The sequence below is a fragment of the Alosa pseudoharengus genome, unplaced genomic scaffold (assembly GCF_046254945.1).
Source record: "Alosa pseudoharengus isolate Yale_2024_CS ecotype anadromous, Long Island Sound unplaced genomic scaffold, YU_APseudo_1.1 YU_APseudo_1.1_scf_19, whole genome shotgun sequence".
Lineage (NCBI taxonomy): Eukaryota > Metazoa > Chordata > Actinopteri > Clupeiformes > Clupeidae > Alosa > Alosa pseudoharengus.
In genome coordinates, this window is record NW_027468657.1 from 7,926,334 (window position 1) to 7,953,208 (window position 26,875).

The 26,875-nt window shown below is 43.6% G+C and overlaps 1 protein-coding gene across 2 annotated transcripts in view; it reads left to right on the top strand.

Annotated features, from left to right (window-relative positions):
• The window catches only part of nfkb1 (nuclear factor of kappa light polypeptide gene enhancer in B-cells 1), a 37,588-nt gene that overhangs the window by 4,640 nt on the left and 6,073 nt on the right, over positions 1-26,875 (top strand). Inside the window, exons 6-20 of one of the 2 annotated variants that reach the window (XM_076291595.1) lie at positions 4,786-4,934; positions 6,997-7,160; positions 9,930-10,088; positions 12,586-12,690; positions 14,681-14,772; positions 14,952-15,090; positions 16,625-16,780; positions 17,180-17,275; positions 17,727-17,918; positions 18,469-18,610; positions 19,327-19,441; positions 19,687-19,888; positions 23,508-23,677; positions 24,099-24,201; positions 26,058-26,197. In XM_076291595.1, the coding sequence (XP_076147710.1) occupies positions 4,786-4,934; positions 6,997-7,160; positions 9,930-10,088; positions 12,586-12,690; positions 14,681-14,772; positions 14,952-15,090; positions 16,625-16,780; positions 17,180-17,275; positions 17,727-17,918; positions 18,469-18,610; positions 19,327-19,441; positions 19,687-19,888; positions 23,508-23,677; positions 24,099-24,201; positions 26,058-26,197 (2,124 nt within the window). Of the gene's footprint in view, positions 1-4,785; positions 4,935-6,996; positions 7,161-9,929; positions 10,089-12,585; positions 12,691-14,680; positions 14,773-14,951; positions 15,091-16,624; positions 16,781-17,177; positions 17,276-17,726; positions 17,919-18,468; positions 18,611-19,326; positions 19,442-19,686; positions 19,889-23,507; positions 23,678-24,098; positions 24,202-26,057; positions 26,198-26,875 lie in introns of both variants that reach the window. The other variant, XM_076291596.1, reaches the window with a different exon arrangement.

Consider the following 26,875-nt stretch of genomic DNA (forward strand, 5'->3'; position numbering starts at 1 on the left):
AGACATGTACTGTAGACGTGCTTTCTGTACGTTTGGCCCCTTCACATCAAGAGATGTCTTCACTGTTTGTGGAAAGTCAAGTTCTGTTGCTTTGGAGCCAAACTGTAGCTTGATAACTGACATCGGTGGATGTTATTTTAGACTAAATCATCTCCTCAGTGCTGTGTGGGGCAAGGAGTCTCAGAGAGGAGAGGAGTGAAGAAGCTCTTTCTCTCTGTCTCTCTCTCTCTCTCTCTGTCTTTCTCTCTCTCTCTCTCTTTCTCTCTCTGAGGTCTGTCCTCACTCTTAACCAGAGTCAAATTCCTTGTTTGTTTCAGTTCAGTTCAGTTTTATTTAGTCATTGTTACAGGATAACAACAAAATGTTGTTAGAGCAAAACAGACAGGCATATTTGCCTTATATCAATTACCATTTACATCCCCTACATCCCCATGAATCACCCATTACCTTATACCTTGTTTACGCAAACCTGGCCAATAAAGCTGATTCTGATTCTGATTCTGATTCTGATTCTGATTCTGATTCATGGACCTTCGAACCCTTTTCTCTGCCTCTGTCTTTCTTTCCCCTTTCTTTGATCTCTCTTTCTTTTCTTTTCTGCTGTACGCATACCTGTCTCTCTCTGGAATGTTCTCTCCCTGCCCCCTCTACCCTCTCAGGCTACCCCCTTTCTTTCTTTCTGTCTTTCTCTTTCTTTCTTTCTTTCTTTCTGTCTTTCACTACACACACACATTCAGTCTAGATCTCTCTGTCTTTCTTTCACCCTCACAAAAGCATCTTCAATCTCTCTCTTTCTGTCTGACTCTCTCTGTCTCTCTCTCTCTCTCTTTTTGTCTGTGTCTGTCTCTGTCTCTCTCATCCTCACCCTTCTTCTGCGACGATTTTCTGCCCTGTTGGGAATTTCCTTGTGTGTCAGAGGCGTAATTAGTAGGAAGTGCTGCGCGGCGTCACCGACGGGAAACGAGGTGTGCGCTTCACCCACCCCCGCCCCCCCCGCCCCCCGAATCGGCCTCTCAGGCAGACTCAGACATGCAGAGGGCCACAATGTGCTGTCTGTTGCTCTCTCCACACACACTCACCCACCCACCACACACACACACACACACACACTTCTCCCCCCGAGTGCTAACCTCAGTTGTTTGAGAGTAATGAGAAACCTGTTTCGCCGTTACCAGGCTGGCAGATGCCGCTGTGCCATCACTGAACCCAGTGCAGCAGCAGAGAGCTTGGAACAACTGTGTGTTGTGTTGCGTTGTGTTTTGGGTTGGGTTGTGTTGTCTGTGTGTTGTGTTGCATTGTGTGTTGGGTTGTGTTGTGTTGCATTGTGTGTTGGGTTGTGTTGTGTTTCATGTTGGGTTGCGTTGTGTGTTGGGTTGGGTTGTGTGGAATTTGCGTGATGTGTTGTGTTGCATGTTGTGCTGTGTTGTGTTGCGTTGCGTTGCGTTGCGTTGCGTTGCGTTGCGTTGCGTTGCGTTGCGTGTTGGGTTGTGTTGCCTTGCGTGTTGTGTTACGTTGCGTTGTGTGTTTTGTTGTGTGTTGGGTTGTGTTGGGTTGTGTTGCGTGTTGGGTGTTGGGTTGGGTTGTGTTGCATGTTGTGTTGTGTTGCGTGTTGGGTTGGGTTGTGTTGCGTGTTGGGTTGGGTTGTGTTGAATTTTGCGTTGCGTTGTGTGTTGTGTTGTGTTGCATGTTGGGTTGGGCTGTGTTGTTTCTGTGTGTTGTTCTCTAGCTTTGCCTGCTGTATGCCCTCCTCCCCTCCCCCGTCCATCAAAACAGCAATGTTGTGTGTGTGGATGAATGTATGAATTGGTTTTACTGTGTAACTGCTGGTCAGGTGACTGGACTTGGCTAGTTGTGTGTGTGTGTGTGTGTGTGTGTGTGTGTGTGTGTGTGTGTGTGTGTGTGTGTGTGTTTTACTGTGGCATAGCATGCCTATTCAGCTTATGAACGTGGCTTTTCATGGTGCTCCATGTAGATTCTAATTCTGTGAAATGATGTCCTCGGGTGCTAGTTCCCAAAATACACCTCAGGCATTGTTGACAGGAGGAAATAACAGTGTGTGTATGTGTGTGTGTCTTCTTTGCCCATCGCCTTCAGATTAAACACCCCTTTTGCACACTACACTGCATGGGTCATGACATGCTAACACACAGGTCAAACGCTCTCTCTCTCTCTCTCTCTCTCTCTCTCTCTCTCTCTCTCTATAAAGTAAAGGAGGGATTCCCAACGCTCTCCCATAGCCCCCAACTTCCTTACAGGGCTCTGGCCCATGTGTGCGTCTCAGATCAACACCAACAGTGTGTTTCCTCTTTGCTCTTCTTCCACACACTCTCTCTCTCTCTCTCTCTCTCTCTCTCTCTCTCTCTCTCTCTCTCTCTCTCTCTCTCTCTCTCTCTTTCTCTCTCTCTCTCTCTCTCTTTCTCTCTGTCACTCACTCTCTCTCTCTTTCACTCTCTCTCTCTCTCTTTCTCTCTGTCACTCTCTCTTTCTCGCTCTCTTGCTCTTTCTCATTTTGAACTTGAAAAAGAGCGCATAGAGTTCTGATATTGTGTGGGTTTCTTTTTTTCTTCTTCTCTTCTTTCTTTCCGAGGAGAGCGTTTCGCTTTGATGCTTCTCGTGACGTGAGTGAGTCAAATTTGCCCGGGAGGAGAAAGTGACCTTGCGCGGGCGCGCCAGGCACAGCAGGCGCTACAAAAAAAAAGTGTCTAACGCCCAGACGCCGGGTCTCGCCGCACGCTTGCCCACAGGGGTGAGACACCCCGCGGCAGGCCCGCGTCGCAGACAGTGCCGCCGGAGACAACAATGTCCCGTCGGTTGTGGTCGGTCCATCCACACACTCACTTCTGGCTCCAGCGGCGGCCGTGGATCTATTAAAAAAAAAAAAAAAAACTGTGCCGTTGTGCAATTAATTTCGCCCTGTCACCCAGCTCTCTCCAATTGTCAAAACCTTTTTGGCCCGGTGGAGAAAGTCCCTCCGGTGAAGTGGAATCTTGTGGGAAATCCCCCCTCCTTTCTTTAGATATGACACAAGAATGTTATTGTTTTGGCAGACTGATTAGGCCACTGGCAACCTACCTAAGAGGCATGCGCTTACCTTTTTGTCTGTCTCTGTTAACCGCCATTTTTATATTTTTCCTTATTATTCATTATCGTCACCTAGATGTCACCATCAACTGAGTTTAGACACCAGATAGCCTCAGATCAGAGCACCCAACCCAACAACAGCCCAGCTGGATAGAATGGGAAGAGGTGAAATACACGAGATGATGTTTAATGAGTAGTCTGGCGTGGGCTTAGTGTATTCCTGAAAGCCTGTAAAGCGTGATTCCTCACTGTTAAGTCAGCATTGATATCCTAAGACCTAAGGCATGATGAGTGGGTTACACGTAATTTAAGAATCATCTTGTGAAGAGCTGTCTACTGCTGAAGGATTGCAAAGATTTGTCTGATTGATTGACATTTTCCAGCAGGAACTTGTTTTAATCAGGCTCACCCATTCCATGTGCGTGTGTGTGTGTGTGTGTGTGTGTGTGTGTGTGTGTGTTTTTATGCGCTTGTTTACTCGTTTGCTTTGTGTTGGCACGTCTTGAAGTTGATGTTTTGAACGGTGGCTCAGATGTCTTTTGAAGTGCTGCGCTGGTGTTTTTGACAAATCTTTCAAAGCAATTATCTAGCACCAGCTTCTCTGAATCAAGGGCCAATGAATCAGCTTTCAGATAAGTACCATTGTGAACCAGGAAATGCAATGACGTTGGCTAAATCAACACTTCATCCATTATGTAGACCATTTGTAGGTCAGTGTGCTGAATCGCCAAATAATGTTGCATTAATGCCATTAACAAAGCACAACAAAGCCTACTATTCACATAGTATTTCCCCTTGGGGATCAATAAAGTATCTATCTATCTATCTATCTAGTCTAGCCAGGGGACTCACATCTAGATTAGTTCACCAAATATGGATAATCACCATATTAACTGGAATCATGCAGAATCTGTCAATGGATAATGGACAATGGATTTTTAAAAAATGTATATTTTTGTCCCCAATCTATACATTTTACACAGAATTGGTAATAGTTGGTGCTAGTAAAATGCTCTAATGTAAAAAACAAACATTCAGAATTCACAAACACATTTAAAAACTAAATTGTGACACACTTTTAGTCTATATGTAAATTAAACGCATAATAATCACATTATTCCCTACATTCTCTATATTCACATGCTATCTAATGAACGATGAACAAGAAGCGCTATACAGTACAACAACAATATTGACATAAAACTGCTAAGAGATACAGTATACTTTTTTCTTAAATTAATATGACTTAATTAATTTAATTTAAAATAAAATTACTTTTCATAAGTATCATGATTGGTTCATAGAAAATGTATATTCATTTATTTTTTAATGAAATCCATTAAGCTGAAACGTACTGTATAGAAGCTACCAAAAGCCTAAGAGGCCCAAAACTGCCAAAAGCCTTGAAAAAGAAAAACAGAATAAAGCTAAATCTTTTTTGATGGTCTTTGAATTTTTGGAAGCATTTTGCTAAACTCATATGGTGAATATCACTAAGAACACAAAATGGATTTGTGTTAATTCTACATTAAATGAACAAAACACTAAGAACACAAAATGGATTTGTGTTAATTCTACACAAAATGAATTTGTGTTAATTCTACATTAAATGAACAAAATGAACAAAATACTGCTGTATATAGGTATCAGAATGGTGTACGTTATCACATCATAATGTGTGTGTGTGTGTGTGTGTGTGTGTAGATCTGTAATTACCAGGGTCCGGCTCGTGTGGTCGTTCAGCTGGTCACCAACTCAAAGGACCCCCACCTGCACGCACACAGCCTGGTGGGTAAGCAGTGTGACAAGGGAATCTGCATCGCCGAGCTGCCCCCCAAAGACAATACCATCAGGTATAGCTCCACTACATGCTTACTCACTCATACATACAGACACACACACACAGACACATACACATAAACACACACACACACATAAACACACACACATAAACGCGCGCACACACACACACACACACACACACACACACACACACACACACACACACACATATATATATCCTTACTTAGTCATAACTCTAAAGCCACAGGTTTGTGTAAAAAGGTGGTGGTTCATATCTTTTGGTTTCAATTCCCATAAAATTCAGGAAATGAAAACTACAAATGATTATGACAAATAGTAAAGATTAAAAACTAGTGTGAGTTTGTCATTGTCACCCAAAATAACTAATGAAGCTCATCATGCTAATCAGGCTCTTGCTGTTCATTTCAAATGGACTCAAATATGTGAAAGTGCAGCAGTAAAAATGAACCATGGATTTAAAAATCAAGTGGAAGTGGCTGGCATGATTTCATGATTACTGTTCATCAGACCCCCCACCCCTGTATGAAAGCATAAGAAATGGATTACCTTCCCTCGAAACTCATCACAGATGCAGACCTCTAATGTGGCAATGCCTCAAAAGCAGAAGTTTTGCAATTCTCTGGTCAGACAGAAGTTTGAGATTCATCATTACGAGGCCTCGTGGCAATTAAGGAAAAGCCCTTTGGCTAACTTTGATGCAAGTGATGAGGTATGTGGTCAGTTTGCACGGCAGAGGTGAGCTTGAGGTGTGCTTTTTATAGGATCTTTGGATCGATGATACCGTCATTGCCTTTTGGCGATGTGAATAAGATGAGTGTTAACGGGAGGGATTGATTACGCTTGTCCATTTTCTGAGTTTGTGAGATGGATCAAGATCAAGAGTAGTCGACGAGTTTTGTATATGAAATGCACATGCATGAAAAGGAAAGCAAGCGTCTGCAAGTCACACAGAAACTGGATAAGAGATTGAAAAACGTTAAATTGAGAAAGACAATTAAAATGTTCAGACTCATCATACAGAATGAATATTAAAGGTTAAGACTTGCAAACTCCCGAGTCCGTGAGCATATTGTTATGAATATCTCACATAGAACGAAAATGTAATGACTCCTTAATTCACAGCTAAATTGATTATATTGAGGAATAGTACATGGTCATACATCAGTCCTCAAAAGCTTTCTAGTGAAAGTTATTGTGAAGCAAAGACAGATACATATTGTGAGGTTTCCCTGCCTTGAGGTAATGTTAAGATTGTATGTCTTGTGTTGTAAATCACTTTTGATTAAAGCGTCCGCTGAACAAACATAACTTTAACCATAACCATAAACATGGTACATCATTCACTACATTCCTGACCAGGAAGAGGTGCTCACCAACATCTCACTTTTGCAAGGAGAAACAGGCAAACCTAACGTAGGGAGATTTCTGGCATGAAATAGCGTCGCTAGTGATGGAATTTTTATTTTTGGCATAGTGAATCCTTTAACCCATTACAGTCCATCATAAAAGAAACAGGGCTGCTAACTGCACTGAAACACTCACAGCTGCAGATTAGATGTATTCACGTTTGCTGTTTCTACTGCTAGCATTCATTTGTTCCCTATGTTGTTCTTTAATATGAAGCAGCTGCAGCAACTTCGTGTTTAATGAGTTATGCGTAAATGTAGCAAAGTCCACTTCTCCAACCAAAATAGGTGTAAACAATGGCTTGGTTGCTATCTGTTCACCAACACATGTATGCTACTGTCAGCCAATATAGAGTTTGATAGGGGACAACGTATTTATACTTCATACCTATTTTGCTGGCTAGAATATCTCTTATTACTTTCCAGTCAACTATTTCACTGATATGTGTTTCTCAGTACAGTGAGAGTGATAGAAGTGATTTGTTTGTGAAAGATTTGTGACCAGCACAGAACATTTAGACAATTGAACATTTAGACAAATTGTTGGTACAGTAAATCACACATTGCAGTACATATTTACAAAACTGTGGCATTCAGTTCAAATCAGCATTATACATTAGATTTTGGTGAGCCCCACCTTTATGAGCTTTCTTGTCACTAATTCATTGTATGATATTCCACACAGTTTTCCCAACCTGGGAATCCTGCACGTGACCAAGAAGAACGTGACCAAGGTGCTGGAGGAGCGGATGACGGAGGCCTACAGGATGGGCTACAACAGCGGAGTGGTCATCCACCCGGAGATAGACGCATGCCAGGGGGAGGTGCGCCTGCCCCGCGAACTAACAGGTCAGTCAGCAGATCAGGCTGCACCATCTTAGAATTAAGCAATAAGCCCCGAGAGGCCGTAGGGTACGCTGATTCTACAACAGCTAAGGGGCGTTGTTAGGCATGACGTGCTAGCGGAGTCGAGACGCAGCTACTTTAACTTTTGTATCAAGTTATGGTAGCACAGTAATATAGAACGAAATGCGGTCAAGGTGTATGTTTATGTTGCACTTAACAACGGCATTGAACGCGATCCAGCCATTCACAATCAAGGACTGGAACAGGATCAGTTTTAGAATGGGAGTTTTAAAAGTTTATGGCACCAGGGCACCAGATAAATGTTTCGACTTCAGATTTCATTGTACATTCAGACGCAACACCTAAATGCTAAACACTAAACACTAAATAAATGTTTTTCAGTGTTTGTCTGAATAGCTGAATAGATTTGCGTAATAAATGGTTCTCAGTGTTTGTCTGAATGGCTGAATAGATTTGCGTAACTGATTATTTTTGTTTGGCTTATTAGTGATTGTGAAAGAGATTACTTGAGTATGTTGCTATGAGTAAGTGTTGTCATAGCAATGCTATGCCGTGTGTGTGTGTGTGGGGGCGGGGGGGGTATTTGTGTGTGTATACAGTGATAGTATATTTTTACTACCATATTTCTCTTAAGACTCAATCAGGATGATGCAAGTCAGGATCCAGGCTTTATTCTTTTCAATGAGGGGCCAGTGGCCCTCAAGGGAGAGAAGTACATGTTTGTTTCACCCCATCATGGATTTCACCAGATTCTCAGTATTATCTGACTTCTCTGACTACACAGAAACAGTCTACCAAATTTAAGTTGCACACAAAGAGAAGGAGTGACCTACTAGTATGAATATGCAAGGTAAAGGTGTGGTGTGTGGGGGATGTGGCCTTTTGGCCAGCTTCTATTGTCTTTTAATTAAAACTACCCCCTTTCCTGGGAAGTCCTTCAGAGGCCTGGACACATGCTGTTCTACAAACATTAACATTTCACACCTGGTGATAGGCAAAAGGCTATAGACAGGCTTTCACTGAATTCAAGGATAAACAAAGGATGCTTGCATACAGACCAAAGACACACACAGGGTACACATGGGTACAACATCACAAATGACCATAAGAACTACACAGTATTCAAGTCATAAAGACTTTAATCATTAAACTATTCACAAAAAAATATGAATACAGAATTATTTCCTTCAACAGTTAGGAAAAAAGTTATCCATACCCCTGGCAAATATTAATTGAATGTTGATTTTCACTTGCCCAATATGTTTGTTTTGACTGAAAAGGACACTGCCACATGCCAAAAGGTTGTAAGACAATGTGGTGTGGCTGGCATTGTGCTCACTTTTTTATGGATTGATGTCTTGACTCTGGCTGGGCCACTCTCTCAATATTGTCCCCTGTTAATCGTTTCTTGTCTTGATTAGCTGTATGTTTGGGATCATTTTGTGGTTTAATGGTCCAACATCAAATCAATATTTACCAGGCATGTGAATAATGTTGTTCCTAACTGTATATTACAGTTTTTCTCGATTGCTTTGACCTGCTTAAGAAAACTGGGATCCACTTGGTCTTCATGAACACTTTCTTTGCACAGCAGAAGTCATCTCTTGTGAATATGTTCACACATTTTCATTGGGTTCACACATTTTCATTGGGTTCACACATTTCTCTCACCCTTTTGCAAAACAGTTAACACAGATGTCATTCAAAAAACCCAAACTCTATTGGTTTTCCAGTGCTAAACAAAAGGAAAACATCTTTTCACAGGTGGTATAGTTTCCTTGCATAAGTCTGAATCTCTGATACACATGTGTGAAACTTCTTTGCACAATTCTTCAATCAGCAATCATTCATTATCCATAAGAGATGCCATGTCTGTTCAGTGTTGCTATTTGTAAGTATGGATCTAATGCACATTTAGACAAAGTACTGTATTGCCTATTTGGTGAAGAAAGCCGTACAAAAGGTGTTTACTGTAGGTCTATTTTGATGAAAAATGACAAGTTGTAGTTCAATGAAATTTGTCTTGCCTAGGTGTTTACTGTAGGTCTTACATGTCAATGACAGTTACATTTTGGGAGGAATGAATAAATTATTTTTTATTCAGTACATTTTGTCTTTTCACATTTTTCTCTGATACCAGAAAAATGAGAGAAATGGAACAGACATAGCATTTTGCATTTTGTTGTCTAGTGTGTAATGATTGATTGAAATTTGACGACAGGATGTGTTGTTTGAAGGCAAGATTTGCTTTAGCTGCATATTTTAAATGTTTTGAGAGAGTAACAGTCTTTTGCAAGCAAAATGTGTCATTTTGGCCATCTGCTTTTGTTCAGACACGGGTGTTAACTGTTTTGAGAATGTGATGTCAGAGTTGACAAGCATCAAAACGATCAAGAAAAACTGTAATGACAGATTAAAATCGTTAAAAAATCATTAAAAATTGTGATTATATTGTTGCCAGGAAATGTTGACGTGACATTAGGGTGCTTGTGGCTTTTCATGGTGCTTAATTTAAATTCTGTGAAATTATGTTTTTGAGTGCAGATTTCCAAAATACACTGTGCTGTTGAAGTTTCTGATTGTGTAAAAAAGTGCTTCTGTACATTTGCTCCGAGAGTAGCTATGCATGCTGTGTACGTTGGTGCTTGTGCATGCTCACGTGTGTGATGTGTGTGTGTGTGTGTGTGTGTGTGTGTGTGTGTGTGTGTGTGTTTGTGTGTGTGTGTGTGTGTGTGTGTGTTGTCTTGGCAGAGCACCAGAAGAGCATCATCGCTACAGCGGCGACACACCAGTCCAAGGAGATGGACCTGAGCGTGGTGCGGCTCATGTTCACGGCCTTCCTTCCGGACAGCGACGGGGGATTCTCACGCAGACTGGACGCGGTGGTGTCAGAGCCCATCTACGACAGCAGTGAGTGAGACACACACACACACACACACACACACACACACAGACACACACACAGACACACACACACACACACACACACACACAGAGACACACACACACACACACACACACACACAAAAGCAGTTGATGTGAGTACTGCTGTACAAAGTGAGGTTACTGGCCTGTCCAGCTATTGCAGCACTGGACAGGGACACATTGGGCGGTGTTACCTGGATAAGCCACAAACTTTGCTTCGTAGTAGACCTCTCTGTAGCCTACTGTAACTCAAGCATATTGTCGCCATTCTGTCCAAACCTCTGTTTCATTTTTATTTGTGCGTGTCGCTTTATGTTACGTAAGGATCCCTGTCTTCAGGGACACAGAAAGTTGAAGTTGAAAGTGAAGATGAACGTGTTTTGTCTTAGTCTGACCTATATACTATTTCACTTTTTCACAGATCTGTCTGTCCAGTCTTTCACCACATAATTTGTAAATAGCTAACGGGAGACGTTGATGTCCAGTAATTATTTCACATTATCCCACTCTTGGTGTGTTGTGGTGTGACATCCATTTAAGTATCCCCTGTTCTGTAGCCATCTATTTAGACATTTGTTAAAAAAAACTCAACCATTGAATCCCTTTGGTGTTGTATGTATAGGATATACTGTTTAAACGTGTCTGTTTGCCTGTGCGCATATATTTATATTTATGGGCATGTCTGCCACATACCAGTCAAAACAAAGGATGTGAAGGATGACTAAGTCTTTGGTATGTAAACATATTGCTTAACAGTGTTTCACTGGCAGGATGCAGTTTTGTGTAATAGAGGCCACACTTGATTTATTTTTTACAGACATGGTACAGAAGTTGTTAGTCTAAAAGATGCTGACAGTTATTTAGTAAATCTCTGTGAATCCTAAACATGGAAGTTTATTTTAAATAGTATTAGTAGTAAGTAGTAAGTATGCAGCAGTCCTCCTGTCTGAAAAGGTGCTAACTAGCTGTGTTTACTCCAGGCAAAATTGAGAAATGAGAAGTTGTGTTATCTCTGTGTGGTTGCTTTCCCTTAAAAAGATGATTGATGGTGTTGCATAGACACACCTTAGTAGAGAATTAGACACTGATGAGCTCTTTAGACTTCTGTTGCACTATGTTTTGTTTACTTAATGCCAAGGGGATTTCAGTGGAGTCTCTTCCCATGTATTCATTGCAAATGACACACTTAGAGCTGGATGAAAAGAATTGACTGAATTGAAAAGCATTTGATATGGGAAGCTAATTCCGCTGGAATGTAAATGAGTAAGCCATGAACCGATGACCATGAAGTGCACCGACTCAGCCGGTGATTTTTTCCTCGCCCCTCGTCATGCCCAGCTACACACGGCATACACACACACACACACACACACACACACACACACACACACACACACACACACACACACACACACACACGCGCGCGCGCACGCACACTCGTCAGGGCTGCAGTAGTCTGTTAGGGTGTGATGATGAGTGATCGCTATGTAAATCAGTAGGGCCCAAATGAGGAAGTGAGTGGCCCGGGCTGAAAAGCTGTGCCAAAGGGAAGTTACCTAAACACACACACACACACACACACACACACACACACACACACACTCACACTTACTGTTGAGATTGGCACAGCAAACATGCGTGTTGAGGTGACATGGGCGTCGGCCCTACTCTGCTGACGGCCTGTAAACAAGAGTGCGGCGGTCACAGCGTGGCCTTCGTTGTCATTTATCCGTTTTTTTTTTTCCCATGTCATTCAACACCGTTGTTTGAAAATTTGAGAAATAAAACCACATCAGGTTTCACTTCTGCAGAAGTGCAGTCCAGATTTGCCATAAGCCTCAGGTTCAGAAAGAGGAATTAAAAAAAAATGGGCCCTGTGTCATCTTCCTGCTGATGGGCGGAAAGAAAAAAAACGAGGTGTACACTTTCATTTTTCCCCAGTTTCTCTCCGTCTCTCCCCACACGTTTGGGACCTTGTTCTTCTCTCTGTTGACAGTAGCCTTAGCATTAGCATGTGGTTTTGCTGTTTTGGGGTTGAGTGTGACAAGTATAGTGGTGTCTGGCGGACTCTCTCCAGTTAAGTGTCAAACTGAGAAGCTTCCAGTCCTGATGTTGTGGGGAATTTGAGGCAGGACACCTCCTCTGCTGTAATGAAGAAATTTATTATACACTTATAACAAGTAAGGGATAATGTATCGCCCGCCGGTCATTATCTGGAAATATTAGACCCCAACACAAAGCGGTCATTTTTCGCAGAGGTCAATATAAAGTAGTATTGAACCTCCGAATGTTGGTCTAAGGAACTTTCTGCAGCATTCTGAAGAACTTTATAACAATCACAAAACAACCTTATGACCCCCCCCCCCCTCCTCCTTTGGCTTTCTCTCTCACTCTCATTCTATCTCTATACCTCTCTTTCTATCTCTCTCACTCCATCATTGTCTCTCTCCCACCTTCTCCTGATTCTGTCTCTGTTTCGCAGAAGCCCCAAATGCCTCCAACCTGAAGATCGTCCGTATGGACCGTACAGCAGGCTGTGTGACCGGAGGAGAGGAGGTCTACCTCCTGTGTGACAAAGTTCAGAAAGGTGAGCCAACTCATGTCTTGAGTTAAGTCACAGGTAACGAGTGGAAAACCAATAACCAGAAATGTTGGACATTGGACTGGGCAAGAGGAGGGGGGGGGGGGGGTGTTGACAGGGGTCATCAACAGCTACCCAGAGTCCATGTGCCATCAGTTAAGTCGTTATTTATGAGATGAAAACCAATAACAAGAAACATCCGCATTGGATGGGGGGAGGGGGAGGGGGAGGGTGGTGATGAGGGTCACCAACAGCGTCCCTGTAGAGTCCCTGTGTGATCCACACGGGTTGCACATGTTCCGACCCGTAGATCCATGTGATCCGCGCCGTCATCCCACCCTGCGCTGTCGCCGGAGGAAGTCCTCTGGCCCGGGCCGAGCTTTCCAGACTCGGGGAATTCCCCCTCCATTATGCAAATGCACGAGGAAAGAGGAAGAGAAGCCAGAGAGCTGCTCTCCTTCTCTGTCACCTCCCCCACCCTCTCACTGGCTCCCTCTCTCTCTCTCCCTCTCTATCTCTCCCTCCCTCCCTCTCTCTCTCTCTCTCACTCTCTCTCTCCCCCACCCTCTCACTGGCTCTCTCTCGCTTTCTCTCTCTCCCTCCCTCTCTCTCTCTCTCGCTCTCCCTCCCTCCCTCTCTCTCTCTATCTCTCTCTCTCTCCCCTGTCCTCTCACTGGCTCTCTCTCCCTCTTCACTCGCTCTTTCTCTCTCTCTCTCTTTATCTCTCTCAATCACTCTCTCTGTATCTCTCTCTCCCCCGCCCTCTCACTGGCTCCCTCTCGCTCTCTCTCTCCCTCCCTCCTTCCCTCTCTCTCTCACTCTCTCTCTCTATCTATCTCTCCCCCGTCCTCTCACTGGCTCGCTCTCTCTCTCTCTCTTTCTCTCTCTCCCTCTTCACTTGCTCTTTCTCTCTCTCCACTGGTTCCTGAATATGTGTTACTTTTCTAAATATATATTTATAGGAAATGGGAAATGGCAAGACGTCTTTAGAATTATACAAGTAAAGGATAGATGGATTGATTATTTCTTTCTTTAGATTTTAGTTATTTACTTCCTTCTGTCTTTCTGTTTTCTCTCTCACACTCTCTCTTTTTATCTTTCTATCTGTCTGTCTCTCTCTCTCTCTCTCTCTCTCTCTGCTCTGAGATAGTAAGGTGTTATGTTGTTTTCAGTGAGTAAGCCAAACAGGAAGAGAACACACACACACACACACACACACACACACAGGTTAACGTTTTTCCTCACCCCTCTGCAAACCCCTTCAATGTCCTGAAGAACCTGAATTACCACAAACAGTTAGTGCAGTTCTTGGATGGCTCTTAATCTTCAGTGATGTCAACTGATACACTTTGAAGCCAGCTGCCAAAAACAGCAAGAGCGCACGGTGTAGATGGCTGATGTAGATGGCCCTGCCATGCGCTGTTTGCATACCTGTGTTACAGCAGAGTGGCACTGACTCTGCTTATAAAGTCAGCTACTGTGGGTAATGGATTAATGCGGGTCTTAGATATCAGAAATGGTTCTATGACATGGCAGTTATGATGATGCACAGAAAAAAATGCGCTAAACTCTGTCTTATGTTATTGAAAGCTAGTCAGCAGATGCTAGTCAGTCAGCAGATGCTAGCAGTAGCAGTAACGTCACCAGTAACGGCACTCTGCACACTGCACTCTTTTGATGCCATGCACCATTAAGATAATGTCAGAGGTAATGGAAAGATTACCAACCCAATTTGCATGGCCAATTGCACTCGAGAAGTAGAAATCCTTTGGCCACTCTCACTTTTCTGCTAAATTAAGTTGCATTCAGAGGCAATTCCTGGGCCACTTTCTCTGGTACCCCCATTTGATGGGTTTATTCTCTAATAAAGTGTAGTAATCTTTCACTAACATGATTTTCACCATTCATCAATATGTTTTTATGATTTCAACCTCAATATCATCCCTTTGATCATTGTAATCGTCGTCACTCACTGTTTTTTTTTGTTTTTATGTAGATGATATTCAGGTGCGCTTCTATGAAGAGGGAGACAATGGCCTTACCTGGGAAGCGTTTGGTGACTTCTCACCCACTGACGTCCACAGACAGGTCAGAGCCTAGCCTAACCTAACCTAGCTTAACCCAAACCCAGTTCTGTTTCACAAGATCTGTGCATCCTTTAATCCATAAAGTGCACCAGTCCAAGACACTTAAATTGACCTTGAGTCCCGTTATGATCAGACCTAGATTAACTAATGTTATTCTGTTCTATGCTTCCTGTCTCGCAGTTTGCTATCGTCTTTAAGACCCCAAAGTACAGAGACTTGAACCTTCAGAAGCCAACCTCTGTATTTGTTCAGCTGAAGAGGAAGTCGGACAACGAAACTAGTGAACCCAAGCCCTTCACCTACCATCCGCAGATCATTGGTGATTAACATAGTTACAGTATGCTGACTTGCTTCGCAACCACTGATGCAACCACTACTAACTGCTACTACTGTCCTTAAGTACAGGCATACAGAAAGATGTCTCTTGTGTTTGTGTAATATACAGTAGAGAAGTATAGTATATTAGCCTGACGTAGTCATACTCAATTCTAGTCAGAATATGAGTCTGATACTGCTCCATTGGGACGTAATTATGGGGCGTGTTTCAACCGATACAAGGGGGGAATACCTCTGCACTCAATTGGATAGACCTAACCAATCAGAGCAACAAAATAGCTTACCGTGAGGTGTAGGAAGAAAACATACAAACCATCCTTCTTCTCCTATATCCCCTCCGTTTTTAAAAATAATTCTGTTAAACAGTGATATGCTACAAACATGTTAAACAGCTGGGAAAGGCTGTCGCAAATCCCTCGAACAGGTGGTCAATCAGAGATTTCAAACGAACGAGGGAACATGTCGCAATGCAACAGCGCTGTTTTCCCTTGATGAAAGTGAAACCACGAGTTTTCCCACATCTCAACTTTGGCCAAAGTTTTCAGAAATAATTGTTTTCAATGATACAACCTCATTAAATAATATGAAAGTTCCATATGGGGTCTTAAAAGCCATGTATCCTTCTAGCCACAACGTTTTTGTTTCAAACATAAGCCTAATCTAAGCGTGCTCAGATGACGTGATAGACCAGGCGCTGTTGCTCACCTGTCCATCATCGTCAAGCCTGATTTGATTGGTCCGCCAGATATAGGGCAAACATACTTCCACCACAATGGAACAATGCCAGACCGAACTTCCCGACCTCAAATGTTGTGGGCGGGACTAAGTTCGGAATGGCACCCAGGCTAATAGTATATAGTAGTACAGTAGTAATATATCATGTGAAGTTTATTTTCTCATTTTGGCAATTAACAAGCATATAATAAGCAGGAGAATGTATTTTCTGCTAGTTAATATCAGAAGATAAGCCAGTTCAGGATGAACTTATCTTCCGAAACTCACCGGCAAACCATGCGTTATCCATTCCAGTGTAGAGTAAACATGTCATTATAAAACGGATAGTTCCGGTCCTTGATTAATATTGGTTAAATCGTGTTCGATGCCGTTGTATATTTTCCCGATATAGCACGGCTGAGACCGCATTTCGTTCTATATTAATGCGCTTATGATGCATAACGATTACAATTCAAAGTTGCTGAGCAACAATTCCGATAAGAATCTACTAGCAGTGGAACTATTCTATGGGGACTCCGTATCCGTATTTGTATACATTTTTAATGTCCTATATGTGGTAGCCGTTTTATAAAAGCATTAAGCCCCGAGAGGCCGTTCTATATCGTGAATATAGCACAGCTTCGCTTCGTGCCTAGTAACAACACCCCTCAATATTCACGATATAGAACGGCCTCTCGGGGCTTATTGCTTAAATAACATGTGAACAAGTGAATATGTAAAGTAAACTTCACTGTTTTTTCTCCCTTGCGCTCCCTTCCACTCGTGTCCTTGGCTCCACACAGATAAGGAGGAGGTCCAGAGGAAGAGACAGAAGACGCTGCCTAATTTCCAGGACTACGGCGGAGCAGGGGGGATGTACCGGGGCGGGGGCGGGGGCGGACCGGCTACCGGAGGGGGGCCAGGCACGGGAGGAGGAGGAGGAGGAGGAGGAGGAGGAGGTGAGTGTCACTCTTCTCGCTATCATTGTCTTCCAACAGATGCAGATGAAGATATTCTGTATCTGATATATACAGTTTTTTTTACCCATTTTTAAAGTGTATTTTTTTTTGTAGATAACACCATTAATATGTATAGTATAGTATGTTGTTAGTATAGTTAGTTATTATGTCGATAGCGTATATGAAGGAGGGATAGACCACTCTTTTTCTTCACCTTGTACAACCTGCTGTAACCTGCTGATGTAACAGAACAACCTGCAGATATGATGTAACAGAACTCTCTAACAGCCCTTTCAAACAGCCCCGCTCATATTATTGAATAGGATATATTGAACCAATTATTTTCTGGTTGTGTATGTCTATGTGACTTTCCTTATGGGCTTATGGTATGTCCTGCAGGTTCCTACTACGGATACTCCAACTTCCCAAACTACTCAGGCTCAGGCTACACATTCGCCCCAGGCATGGGGGGCGGAGCTACCAACATCAAGCATGGTGAGTGGCTCTTAAACACTGATCTAGTCATTCAGCTCAGGCCAGGGGCTGCGTTTGTCCTGCGTATTTACACACTAAGAGCAGCAACAATAGAGCCGTCACTCAACCATGGCTGCCATGTTTTGTTGCTTTGTTGGCTTCAAGAGTTGAGACAAGTGTTGAGAGTGTTACCTCTTCAAACATGACCTAGAGCTATACTGCCTGGTCACTTAATGTAGCACTAGCAAACTACTCGCTAAGTCTCCCTACACTCCTGTTTTAACTAACATGGAAAAATCCATAAAGGCATTATGATGTGATGGTACTGTATATGTTACTTGGCTATGCGTTCCATAAAGGCATTATGATGTGATGGTACTGTATATGTTACTTGGCTATGCGTTCCATAAAGGCATTATGATGTGATGGTACTGTATATGTTACTTGGCTATGCCTTCCATGTGGTCTGCAGCAACCACCCAACCTCATGTGGAGGACAGCGATAATGATAGTGATGTTGGTGGTGATGACGACGGCGATGACCCAGCCTCAGGAGGTGTCGTTAGGATCGCCCCCCAGCCAGATGCTGGCATCCCAGGAGAGGCGACAGAATTTCGAGGGGTTTCTGCGGAAGAGGGTGACGAGACGGACAGGATGAACACAGGTGAGCTGACTTGGCCTTTACCTGTGAAGATATATTGTATGGTGATATGATAGTAATGGAAATAATGATTTTTACTTCATGATTTTTGTCAGTGTCTTTGCATCGATATTTATTTGCTAATGTGCTCAGACAATGGCTGTGTCTCAAACCACCTACTTGCACACTTCAAATACTTAGTTCAAGTACAAGTGAATAGTGTACAAGTACATAGTGCAGATGACGCAAAAACTCTGAAAGTACCTGGATGACACCCTTATAATGGTCAAAAGGTTCAGTGTGGAACAATGGACATTACTCACACTAAACGGGACAATTCTAGCCATCGGAAAGTGGACACTAAGGAAGTAAGGGCTCAGTACACACTAGCAGTGTACTGACGGAAGTATGCGGTTTGAGACACTATTGGGTCTATTGGGTCATCGCTAGATTTTCATTTGTCTCATTTTTCTCTCTCTCTCTCTCTATTTATCTATCCCCCACTCCCTCCCTCTCTCCCTCCCTCTCCCTCTCTCTCTTTCTCTCCCCCTCCTTTTCTGATGTGTGTGCTCAGTTTGTCTCCTGGAGTCGCGCCTGGCCGACTTGGCTGAAAGGCAGGCGCTCGCTCTGCTCCAGTATGCGGTCTCTGGAGACCCGTGTGCGCTGCTGGCTCTACAGCGCCCCCTGATGACCGCACAGGATGAGGATGGAGACACGTGTGTACACTAAACCCCTCGACCTCTTACTATTACTAGTCCTGTGCAGGTCCAGGACACTAAAAACTAACCCCTTAGCCTCTTACTATTACTAGTTCTGTGAAAGACACTAAAAGCTAGCTTTGCAAATTGCTAAGGGTTTTTCTCCCATGGGGAAATGCTCAAAGATGCTACTAACAGTCCCCCGATGAAAGGGTCCCTGAATGACCCCTTAGGGACCTTCTGGTTAACCTCTTTATGACTGTGTTCACCACCAAGCCACATTGAGCCGTGCTTCTGCCAGCACAACCTTGCATTTAGAGGAGTGTTTTTCTAAGCATGCATGGCTCAAATTGTCATGGCTCGGAAGCCACAGTATACTTCTGTAGATGCGTAGATATACGATACACACACTGTGATTGGGTGATGCAGCGTGTGCCGCTGAGAGACATGCCCAAGTGTGCAGTCTTTGGAAACACTGATGTATGCAGCTGTGGCCATATTGCACTAAACAAATATATACCCTTACATATACTTTGGCTTTGCTCTCAGTGCTGTCATGAACTATAACACCATTTTTAAAGCAGGAAGTGTCTCATCTCTCTCTCTCTCCTGCTCCCTCTCACTTTCTTACCCCTCCTCCTCTCTCTCTCTCTCTCTCTCTCTCTCTCCCCTGCTCCCTCTCACTTTCTACCCCTCCCCCTTCTCTCTCTCTCTCTCTCTCTCTCTCTCTCTAGTGGGCTTCATCTTAGTGTTATCCACAGCCAGCCAGACTCAGTCAGGAGTTTGACTCAGGTCATAACGGCCCTTCCAGGAGAGGACGTGCTCAACATGAGGAATGACCTCTACCAGGTTGTCCTGCAGACACACTCGCTCACACACACACACACACACACACACACACAGGGAAAAAAGTAATGTGTCAGTGGAATCAACCAAGCCAAACTCACTACATTCAGTGTCCATTTCTGACTGTACAAGATGATTGTGTATTCATTGTTTTTGTTTATTCTCACTACATTCAGTGTCCATTTCTGACGGTACAAGATGATTGTGTATTCATTGTCGTTGTTGTTGTTTGTTTATTCCTTCCCCAGACCCCCTTGCACCTGGCGGTGATCACGCAGCAGAGGGAAGCCATGGACGCCCTACTGGACGCTGGGGCGGAAGCCAGTCTCACCGATCGCCATGGCAACACGGCCCTGCACCTGGCTGCCCAGCAGAGGGAAGGGGGCATGATGGCCCAACTCCTGCGGCACGGTGGCATGGCGGAGCTGACGGACGTGCCCAACTCCATGGGTATGTCGGCAACCACGCCACCTCAAAGGGCATGGATGGTTGAGGGACCAGTTCTGTTGCATTGTTGTCTGAGTTCTATGTATACATTTGGCAGTGATATGTTATCCCATGAAGAGCAGACTCACAATCAGCAGTGTGTAAGGCGGGGATCACATTAGCCAGCGGCAAGCTGCAGGTTTCCTATTGTGTTCTATGGTTCGGCAGTGGAACGGTGGCAACGCTGAGCGCTGAACTTGGTTCAACTTTCAAAGCGCAGCGCGAGCGTATACAATTGACAAACCGATTGTGTTGCTTAGGAACGATACAAAACTTATTATGGTCTGAGCGTTGCGGTACGTTTGCCGCTGCCGCTTGCCGCTGGCTGATGTGATCCCCGCCTAAGGGTATAAAGAGGTGTATGGATAGTGTTTTTTCCCCGTGTGTTTCTATTGCAACCACTATGAAATTATATATCTCAAATGGCAAATTATCAAGGTGATCGAAGGAATCCGACGTGACGTTAGAAGTTTAGTAGAAGCGCAGTATGTAATGACAGCCACTGATGTGAGCATGGCAACATGTTTTGACAGCCGATGACACATTACAGTGTGAATCACCACAGGAACCTATACCATCACTGGGATCTCCCCACATGGTCATGAAATGGTTAATAGCACTGTTTACGTGTTTTGTTGGCCAGTTTTTTCGAAAGTATCCAAATCAAAGTGAAAATGATAGTACTGACTGTACTATGAAAATGATAGTACTGTAGTGACTACTATGGAAATGATAGTACTGACTGTACCAGGGGTTCCCAAACTTTACCACTACAAGGCCCCCCAAATACCACTAGGTTCTGGCCAAGGACCCCCTTGATGTTTTATTAAACCCATCGACAATACTACAGCAAATGTAAAAACACATTAAGCTAATCCTAATAATTATTTTAGCCACAAGCACTTTGCAGTGGAGCGTACAGTGTGTAAAAATTGCATTTGGGGCTTTCTGCTATATGAGAGCTATCACTCTACTATTATTCTCAGTCATTATCATGGAAAATGTAATGTTCAGATATGCAACACATTTTTATAATGGCATTGTATAACAACCCTCATAGTAATAGGTATATTTCACATTTTTCAAATGTATATTTATTTATTGCTTTTATTTTTCCTTCCAACTTGCTGAGGCCCCCCTGGCACCCCCTCGCGGCCCCCATTTTGAAAACCACTGTACTGTACTATGAAAATAATAGCACTGACTACATTACATTACATTACATTACATTACATTACATTTGGCTGACGCATTTTTAACCAAAGCGACTAACAACATGGTAAACAGTTTAAGTTTTAGAGCAATTCTCAACAATATTAGGACAATTTAAAAAAACATTAGAGTACAGTAACAATAAGTGCATCAGTGAGTGCTGTTTTTAACAGTTACGTGTCAGTTTAAGACGGCTGGTGAGTGCTAGGATCAGCAAGACTTGTTGTGAGTGTTGCTATGAGAGATGTTCTCTAAAGAGCTGAGTCTTGAGTTTTTTGAAAATGGAGAGGGATGTCCCTGCCCTTGTAGGAACTGGCAGTGTGTTCCACCAACGAGGAACAACAGATGAGAAAAGTTTGGATTGGCCTGAGCGTACCGGAGGTAGAGCTAGACGTTGTTCGTCTGAGGAGCGCAGCGGTCTGGAGGTAGCGTATGTCTGTATGAAGGCATTCAAGTAGGTGGGAGCAGAACCGGAGACTACTTTGTAGGCAAGCGTTAGAGCCTTGAATTTGATGCGGGCCGCCATAGGTAGCCAATGTAGCTGGATGAGTAGCGGGATAACATGTGCCCTCTTGGGTTGGTTGTAGACCAGGCGCGCCGCCGCGTTCTGGATCATCTGAAGTGGTTTCACTGCGCAGGCTGGGAGACCTGTCAGGAGGGCGTTGCAGTAGTCGAGTCGTGAGATGACTATTGCCTGAACCAGAAGTTGGGTGGCATCTTGAGTTAAGTAAGTCCTGATTTTCCGTATATTGTAGAGTGCGAAACGGCATGACCGGGCGACTGAAGCAACATGATCTGAGAAGTTTAGTTGGTTGTCGAGAACAACTCCTAGATTTCTTGCAGTCCTGGTAGGTGAAACAGACAGGGAGTCAAATTTGATGTTGATGTCGTGGTGTATGGTAGGTTTAGCTGGGAGGACCAGCAGTTCAGTCTTTGAGAGGTTCAGCTGGAGGTGGTGTGCCTTCATCCATGTAGCTATGTCTGAGAGGCAATCTGAGATCCGTGCTGAAACCAAGGGGTCATCAGGTGGAAAGGACAGATAGAGCTGTGTGTCGTCTGCATAGCAGTGGTATGAGAAGCCATGCGAACGGATAATCTGTCCCAAGGAGGTGGTGTAGATAGCAAAGAGAAGGGGGCCCAGTACTGAGCCCTGGGGGACCCCTGTGGTGAGATGGTGAGGTGCAGATAGCTGACCAAGCCATGATACGTTAAACGAGCGTCCTGTGAGGTAGGATTCAAACCAGGAGAGAGCAGAACCGGAGATTCCCATGTTAGCGAGTATAGAGAGAAGGATGCGGTGATTAACCGTGTCAAAGGCAGCCGATAAGTCAAGCAGAATGAGTACTGATGACCGAGCGGTCGCCCTGGCTTCTTTTAAGGCTTCTGTTACAGACAGCAGAGCCGTTTCGGTAGAGTGGCCGCTTTTGAACCCAGACTGATTTGGATCCAGAAGGTTGTTCTGTGAAAGGAAGTCAGAGACCTGTTTGGAGACTGCTCGTTCAATGCCTTTGGATAGGAAAGGCAGGAGTGAGACAGGGCGGTAGTTCTCGACTTGAGCAGGGTTGAGAGAAGCTTTCTTAAGTAACGGTGTTACCCGGGCCATTTTGAACGCTGTTGGAAATGTGCCGGAGGTTAGCGAGGCATTGATCACGTGTGTGATAGCTGGTGCGATGGTCGGGCTGATGGACTGAAGTAGGCTCGTAGGTATAGGGTACAGCGAGCATGTGGTAGGACGGCTGCATGTCAGGAGTCTAGATACTTTATTCTCGGAGATGCGTGAATGCTGAAAAAGATGATCTAGCAGTCCCTAGAGGTTGTAGGACTAGTGACTACTATGAAAATGATAGCACTGACTAGTGACTACTATGAAAATGATAGCACTGACTAGTGACTACTATGAAAAATGATAGCACTGACTAGTGACTACTATGAAAATGATAGCACTGACTAGTGACTACTATGAAAATGATAGCACTGACTAGTGACTACTATGAAAATGATAGCACTGACTAGTGACTACTATGAAAATGATAGCACTGAAAGTGCTCTGGCACTCTGGAGACAGCCGAGCACATACAGCTGAAAGTGTGTCCGCTATGTCTTCTCTGGTCAGGGCTGTGGTCAGACCATCATGTCATCTGTATTCAGGATCTCAGAGGCTCGCTCTCTCTCTCTCTCTCTCTCTCTCTCTAATCAAATTAATGAATGAATAAAGTAATTGTTGCCAAAGTTATGGGTTTGACATATTGGGTATCATTGATGAGGGGGGGGGGGGAAAGAAGGAAAAGATGGGTATTAATAACTCTCTCTCTCTCTGTCTCTCTGTTTTTCTCTCCGTCTCTCTCTCTCTGTGTGTGTTGTCCCTGCGTAGGCCTCTGTGCTCTGCACCTGGCTGTGCTGGCTAACAGCCTGTGTGCGGTGCGGGCACTTCTTCAGGCCGGGGCCAGTGCCGACGTGCAGGAGCTGACCAGCGGACGCACACCACTCCACCTGGCCATCGAGCTGGACAACGTCTCGCTCAGTGGCTGCCTGCTACTGGAGGTGTGTGTGTGTGTGTGTGCTTATATGACTATTTGTCTGTGCTAGTGGTAAAAATTGTTGCAACTAGAAGACACCAAATGGAATCCTACTAAGCACTAATCGTTTTCATAATACATAATAATATACTATGAAATGTTGTTTGAAACTTTATCTATGACTGTATGTTTTTACAGTTTATCTGTAGGAAAAAACTAGCTGGTTCTTGTGTGGGCATGTTGTCTTACTGGCACGTTATACCAGGCACGTAACTGAAGCGTTCCCTTCAAGGACTAAAAATAGTTTTAATTTAATTCAGTTCCATTGATTATAGTAGAAGCTACTTGTTGCAGAAAACGCTTCGTGAACGGGACGCTTCAGTGTGTAGTCTGTTTGCTACGAGGCTTGTCCACTGATGTCTGGGCTTGGTGTTGTGTCGGAGCAGGGCAACGCTGATGTGGACTCCTGCACTTACAACGGCTCCACCCCCCTCCATATCGCAGCCGGACGCGGATCTGTCAAGCTCAGTGCTCTACTTATGGCTGCAGGTAAGCTCAGTGCTCTACTTATGGCTGCAGGTAAGCTCAGTGCTCTACTTATGGCTGCAGGTAAGCTGGCGGATTCACACAGAGCTGAAGGATTTTTAAAAAAGGGCTATAAAACAGTATTTTTTTTTATACATCTCAAATGTAAGTGGTTCGCACTCTGAAAAAAAGACTAGACAAAGTCTTACAAAAAAGGAGCAACTGGTTTTAATAGAGCAAGAGCAGACGTTTCAGCCATCCGGCTATAGATAAAGTTTAAGTCTTTTGTAAGACTTTGTATAGACTTTTTGTCAGAGTGCGAACCACTTAAAGCTTCATCTTTACATTATTGGTTCTTACGCACCTGGACTTAGAAACTATCATATGAGCGCAACAATATTTCTCTGCCTACATCTCAAATGTGACATGTTACGTTCACATTATGTCAAGAATATGCAATTAAATGCTCGTAATTCCATCCTCAAGCTGAGAACCACATCTCTTTTTAAAAGGCATGATGTTTTGCCTGTGGAGTGTGGGTGAGAACTGATCGAGCCTCTCCAGAAATGAAACTTTGAAACTAATTTATAGACACTCTCATTCTGTTCCAAGAGGGTTTCCGCTTGAAACCTTCAAAACCAACACAGATATTTTTAAATGAAAATGAACCAGACTTTAGCGTAATGTTCTACAATTTTTATTTCTATGTCCCCAAATGACCATTAGCTCAGCGTTGTCTTATGTGTCACTGGAGATGCCTTAGGAACACACGTGTTCTTTATCCAGTTGAAAGGGTCTATAGAATGAACTGCAGTGCAAATGGACTAGTCATCTCTCCTTTATGGCAGATAAGTGTCTGTAGTAGGCCTTACTAAAAACTTACACCCAAGACAGGCTGTGGTGACAGACAGATTAATATGGATAGCAAAAAATGAAATCAGTATCTGTAAAAACAAAAACTGACACCCAAGACTGGTTGTTTGGATGCCGCAGTGACAGATTAAAAAGGATAACATGGAATTAAACACAGGATGTTTATTTATATTATACAGAATGTTTAATGTCTGAATAGGCATTGCTGTTCCAAAGAACAATCTTGGAAACAGGATATGTCTATAAATTATTTAATGAATAAGATATAAACATTTTATGTCCCAGCATCTTGTTAAAGTCCAATGGTTTTTTTTGTGTTGCTGAATGACTGAGCGAACTATGATGACGCATGCATGTCCATCCCAACAGTGGTGTAGGTATTGCAAAGACAATGCCCCTGTTAGAGTGTGAACCCACTGTCTCGACCCCAGGGCACCGTGCCCACAGTGCAGAGCAGCCAGGCGCCATGACCAGTGTCTTCGTCACAGCCACACCCTGACAGTTTGGTCAGGAGGGTTGCTGTGCCACCACTCTGCGTGGTGTACCCCCCCCCCCCCACACACACACACACACACACCACTCCCTCAAACTTTCCTCCAGTGGACAATGGGAGCCGCACGGTGACCCACAGTGTTAGCCCACAGTGTTAGCCCAATGCGTTAGCCCACAGTGTTAGCCCAATGCGTTAGCCCACAGTGTTAGCCCAATGCGTTAGCCCAGGAAGCAGTGAGGTCATGCGAGTTGAAGGCACAGAAAGCGTAGTGATATCTCAACTTAATAAGCTCTGCTCCTGCATTCCTGTTCCTGATTAACTCTTCTTATTATGCCTCTGAAAGAATGTGTGAAGAGTTGAAAATTGTATCAGTCATGGATGAATCTCAAAAGGAAAATGTTGTGTATTCCATGACTGGCGAATCTATTTTAGTTTGTTTACTGGTCTGCAGTGTTAGTAAGGTAATCAAGGAATGAAGGTGTTTATTTTTGGGTGTTTATCATCTCGTCTGCAGGGGCAGACCCTCATAAGGAGAACTTTGAGCCGGTTTTCTTCAGAGAAGATGAGGACTCCAGCAAGCAAGCCATTGAGGATGAGGAGGACGAAGGCTTCATCCCTGGAATGACTCCTCTGGACATGGCTGCCTCCTTAGAAGTCAGTACATAACTACCCACAATTCCTTGCTTCTGTCTCTTCAGTTAAGACTCCTTTATACGTAGAGTACATACAATATAAACCCTGTGCTTGAAACATCCACATATTTAAAAGTCAGTACATAAGTTAAGACTTCTGTATACATACACATCATCTAAGACTCCTATCTACATATAGTACATAAAAAAACCTGTGCTTGGAACATCCATGTATTGACTACATAGTGCACTATATAACATATGTGCTATGTACTAAATTACTATATGGTGGTGGCTGTGCATATGTACTATACTAAATTACTATATGGTGGTGGCTGTGCATATGTACCATACTAAATTACTATATGGTGGTGGTTGTGCATATGTACCATACTAAATTACTATATGGTGGTGGCTGTGCATATGTACTATACTAAATTACTATATGGTGGTGGCTGTGCATATGTACTATACTAAATTACTATATGGTGGTGGCTGTGCATGAGCAGAGGTTCCGAGCACTTACGAATCAACTTAAGTAAGAAACTTAAGTCTCCTTTGGTGATTCCTTGTTCCTTGTTCCTCTGTGGGATGCTTTTTCTCATCGACATCAAAAATGATTCAACGAGGGCTTGAATTTTTTACACAGCTTTCTATTTCCATCCAGCATATTGTCACTCCCGCTGTCGGGCCAGATGAA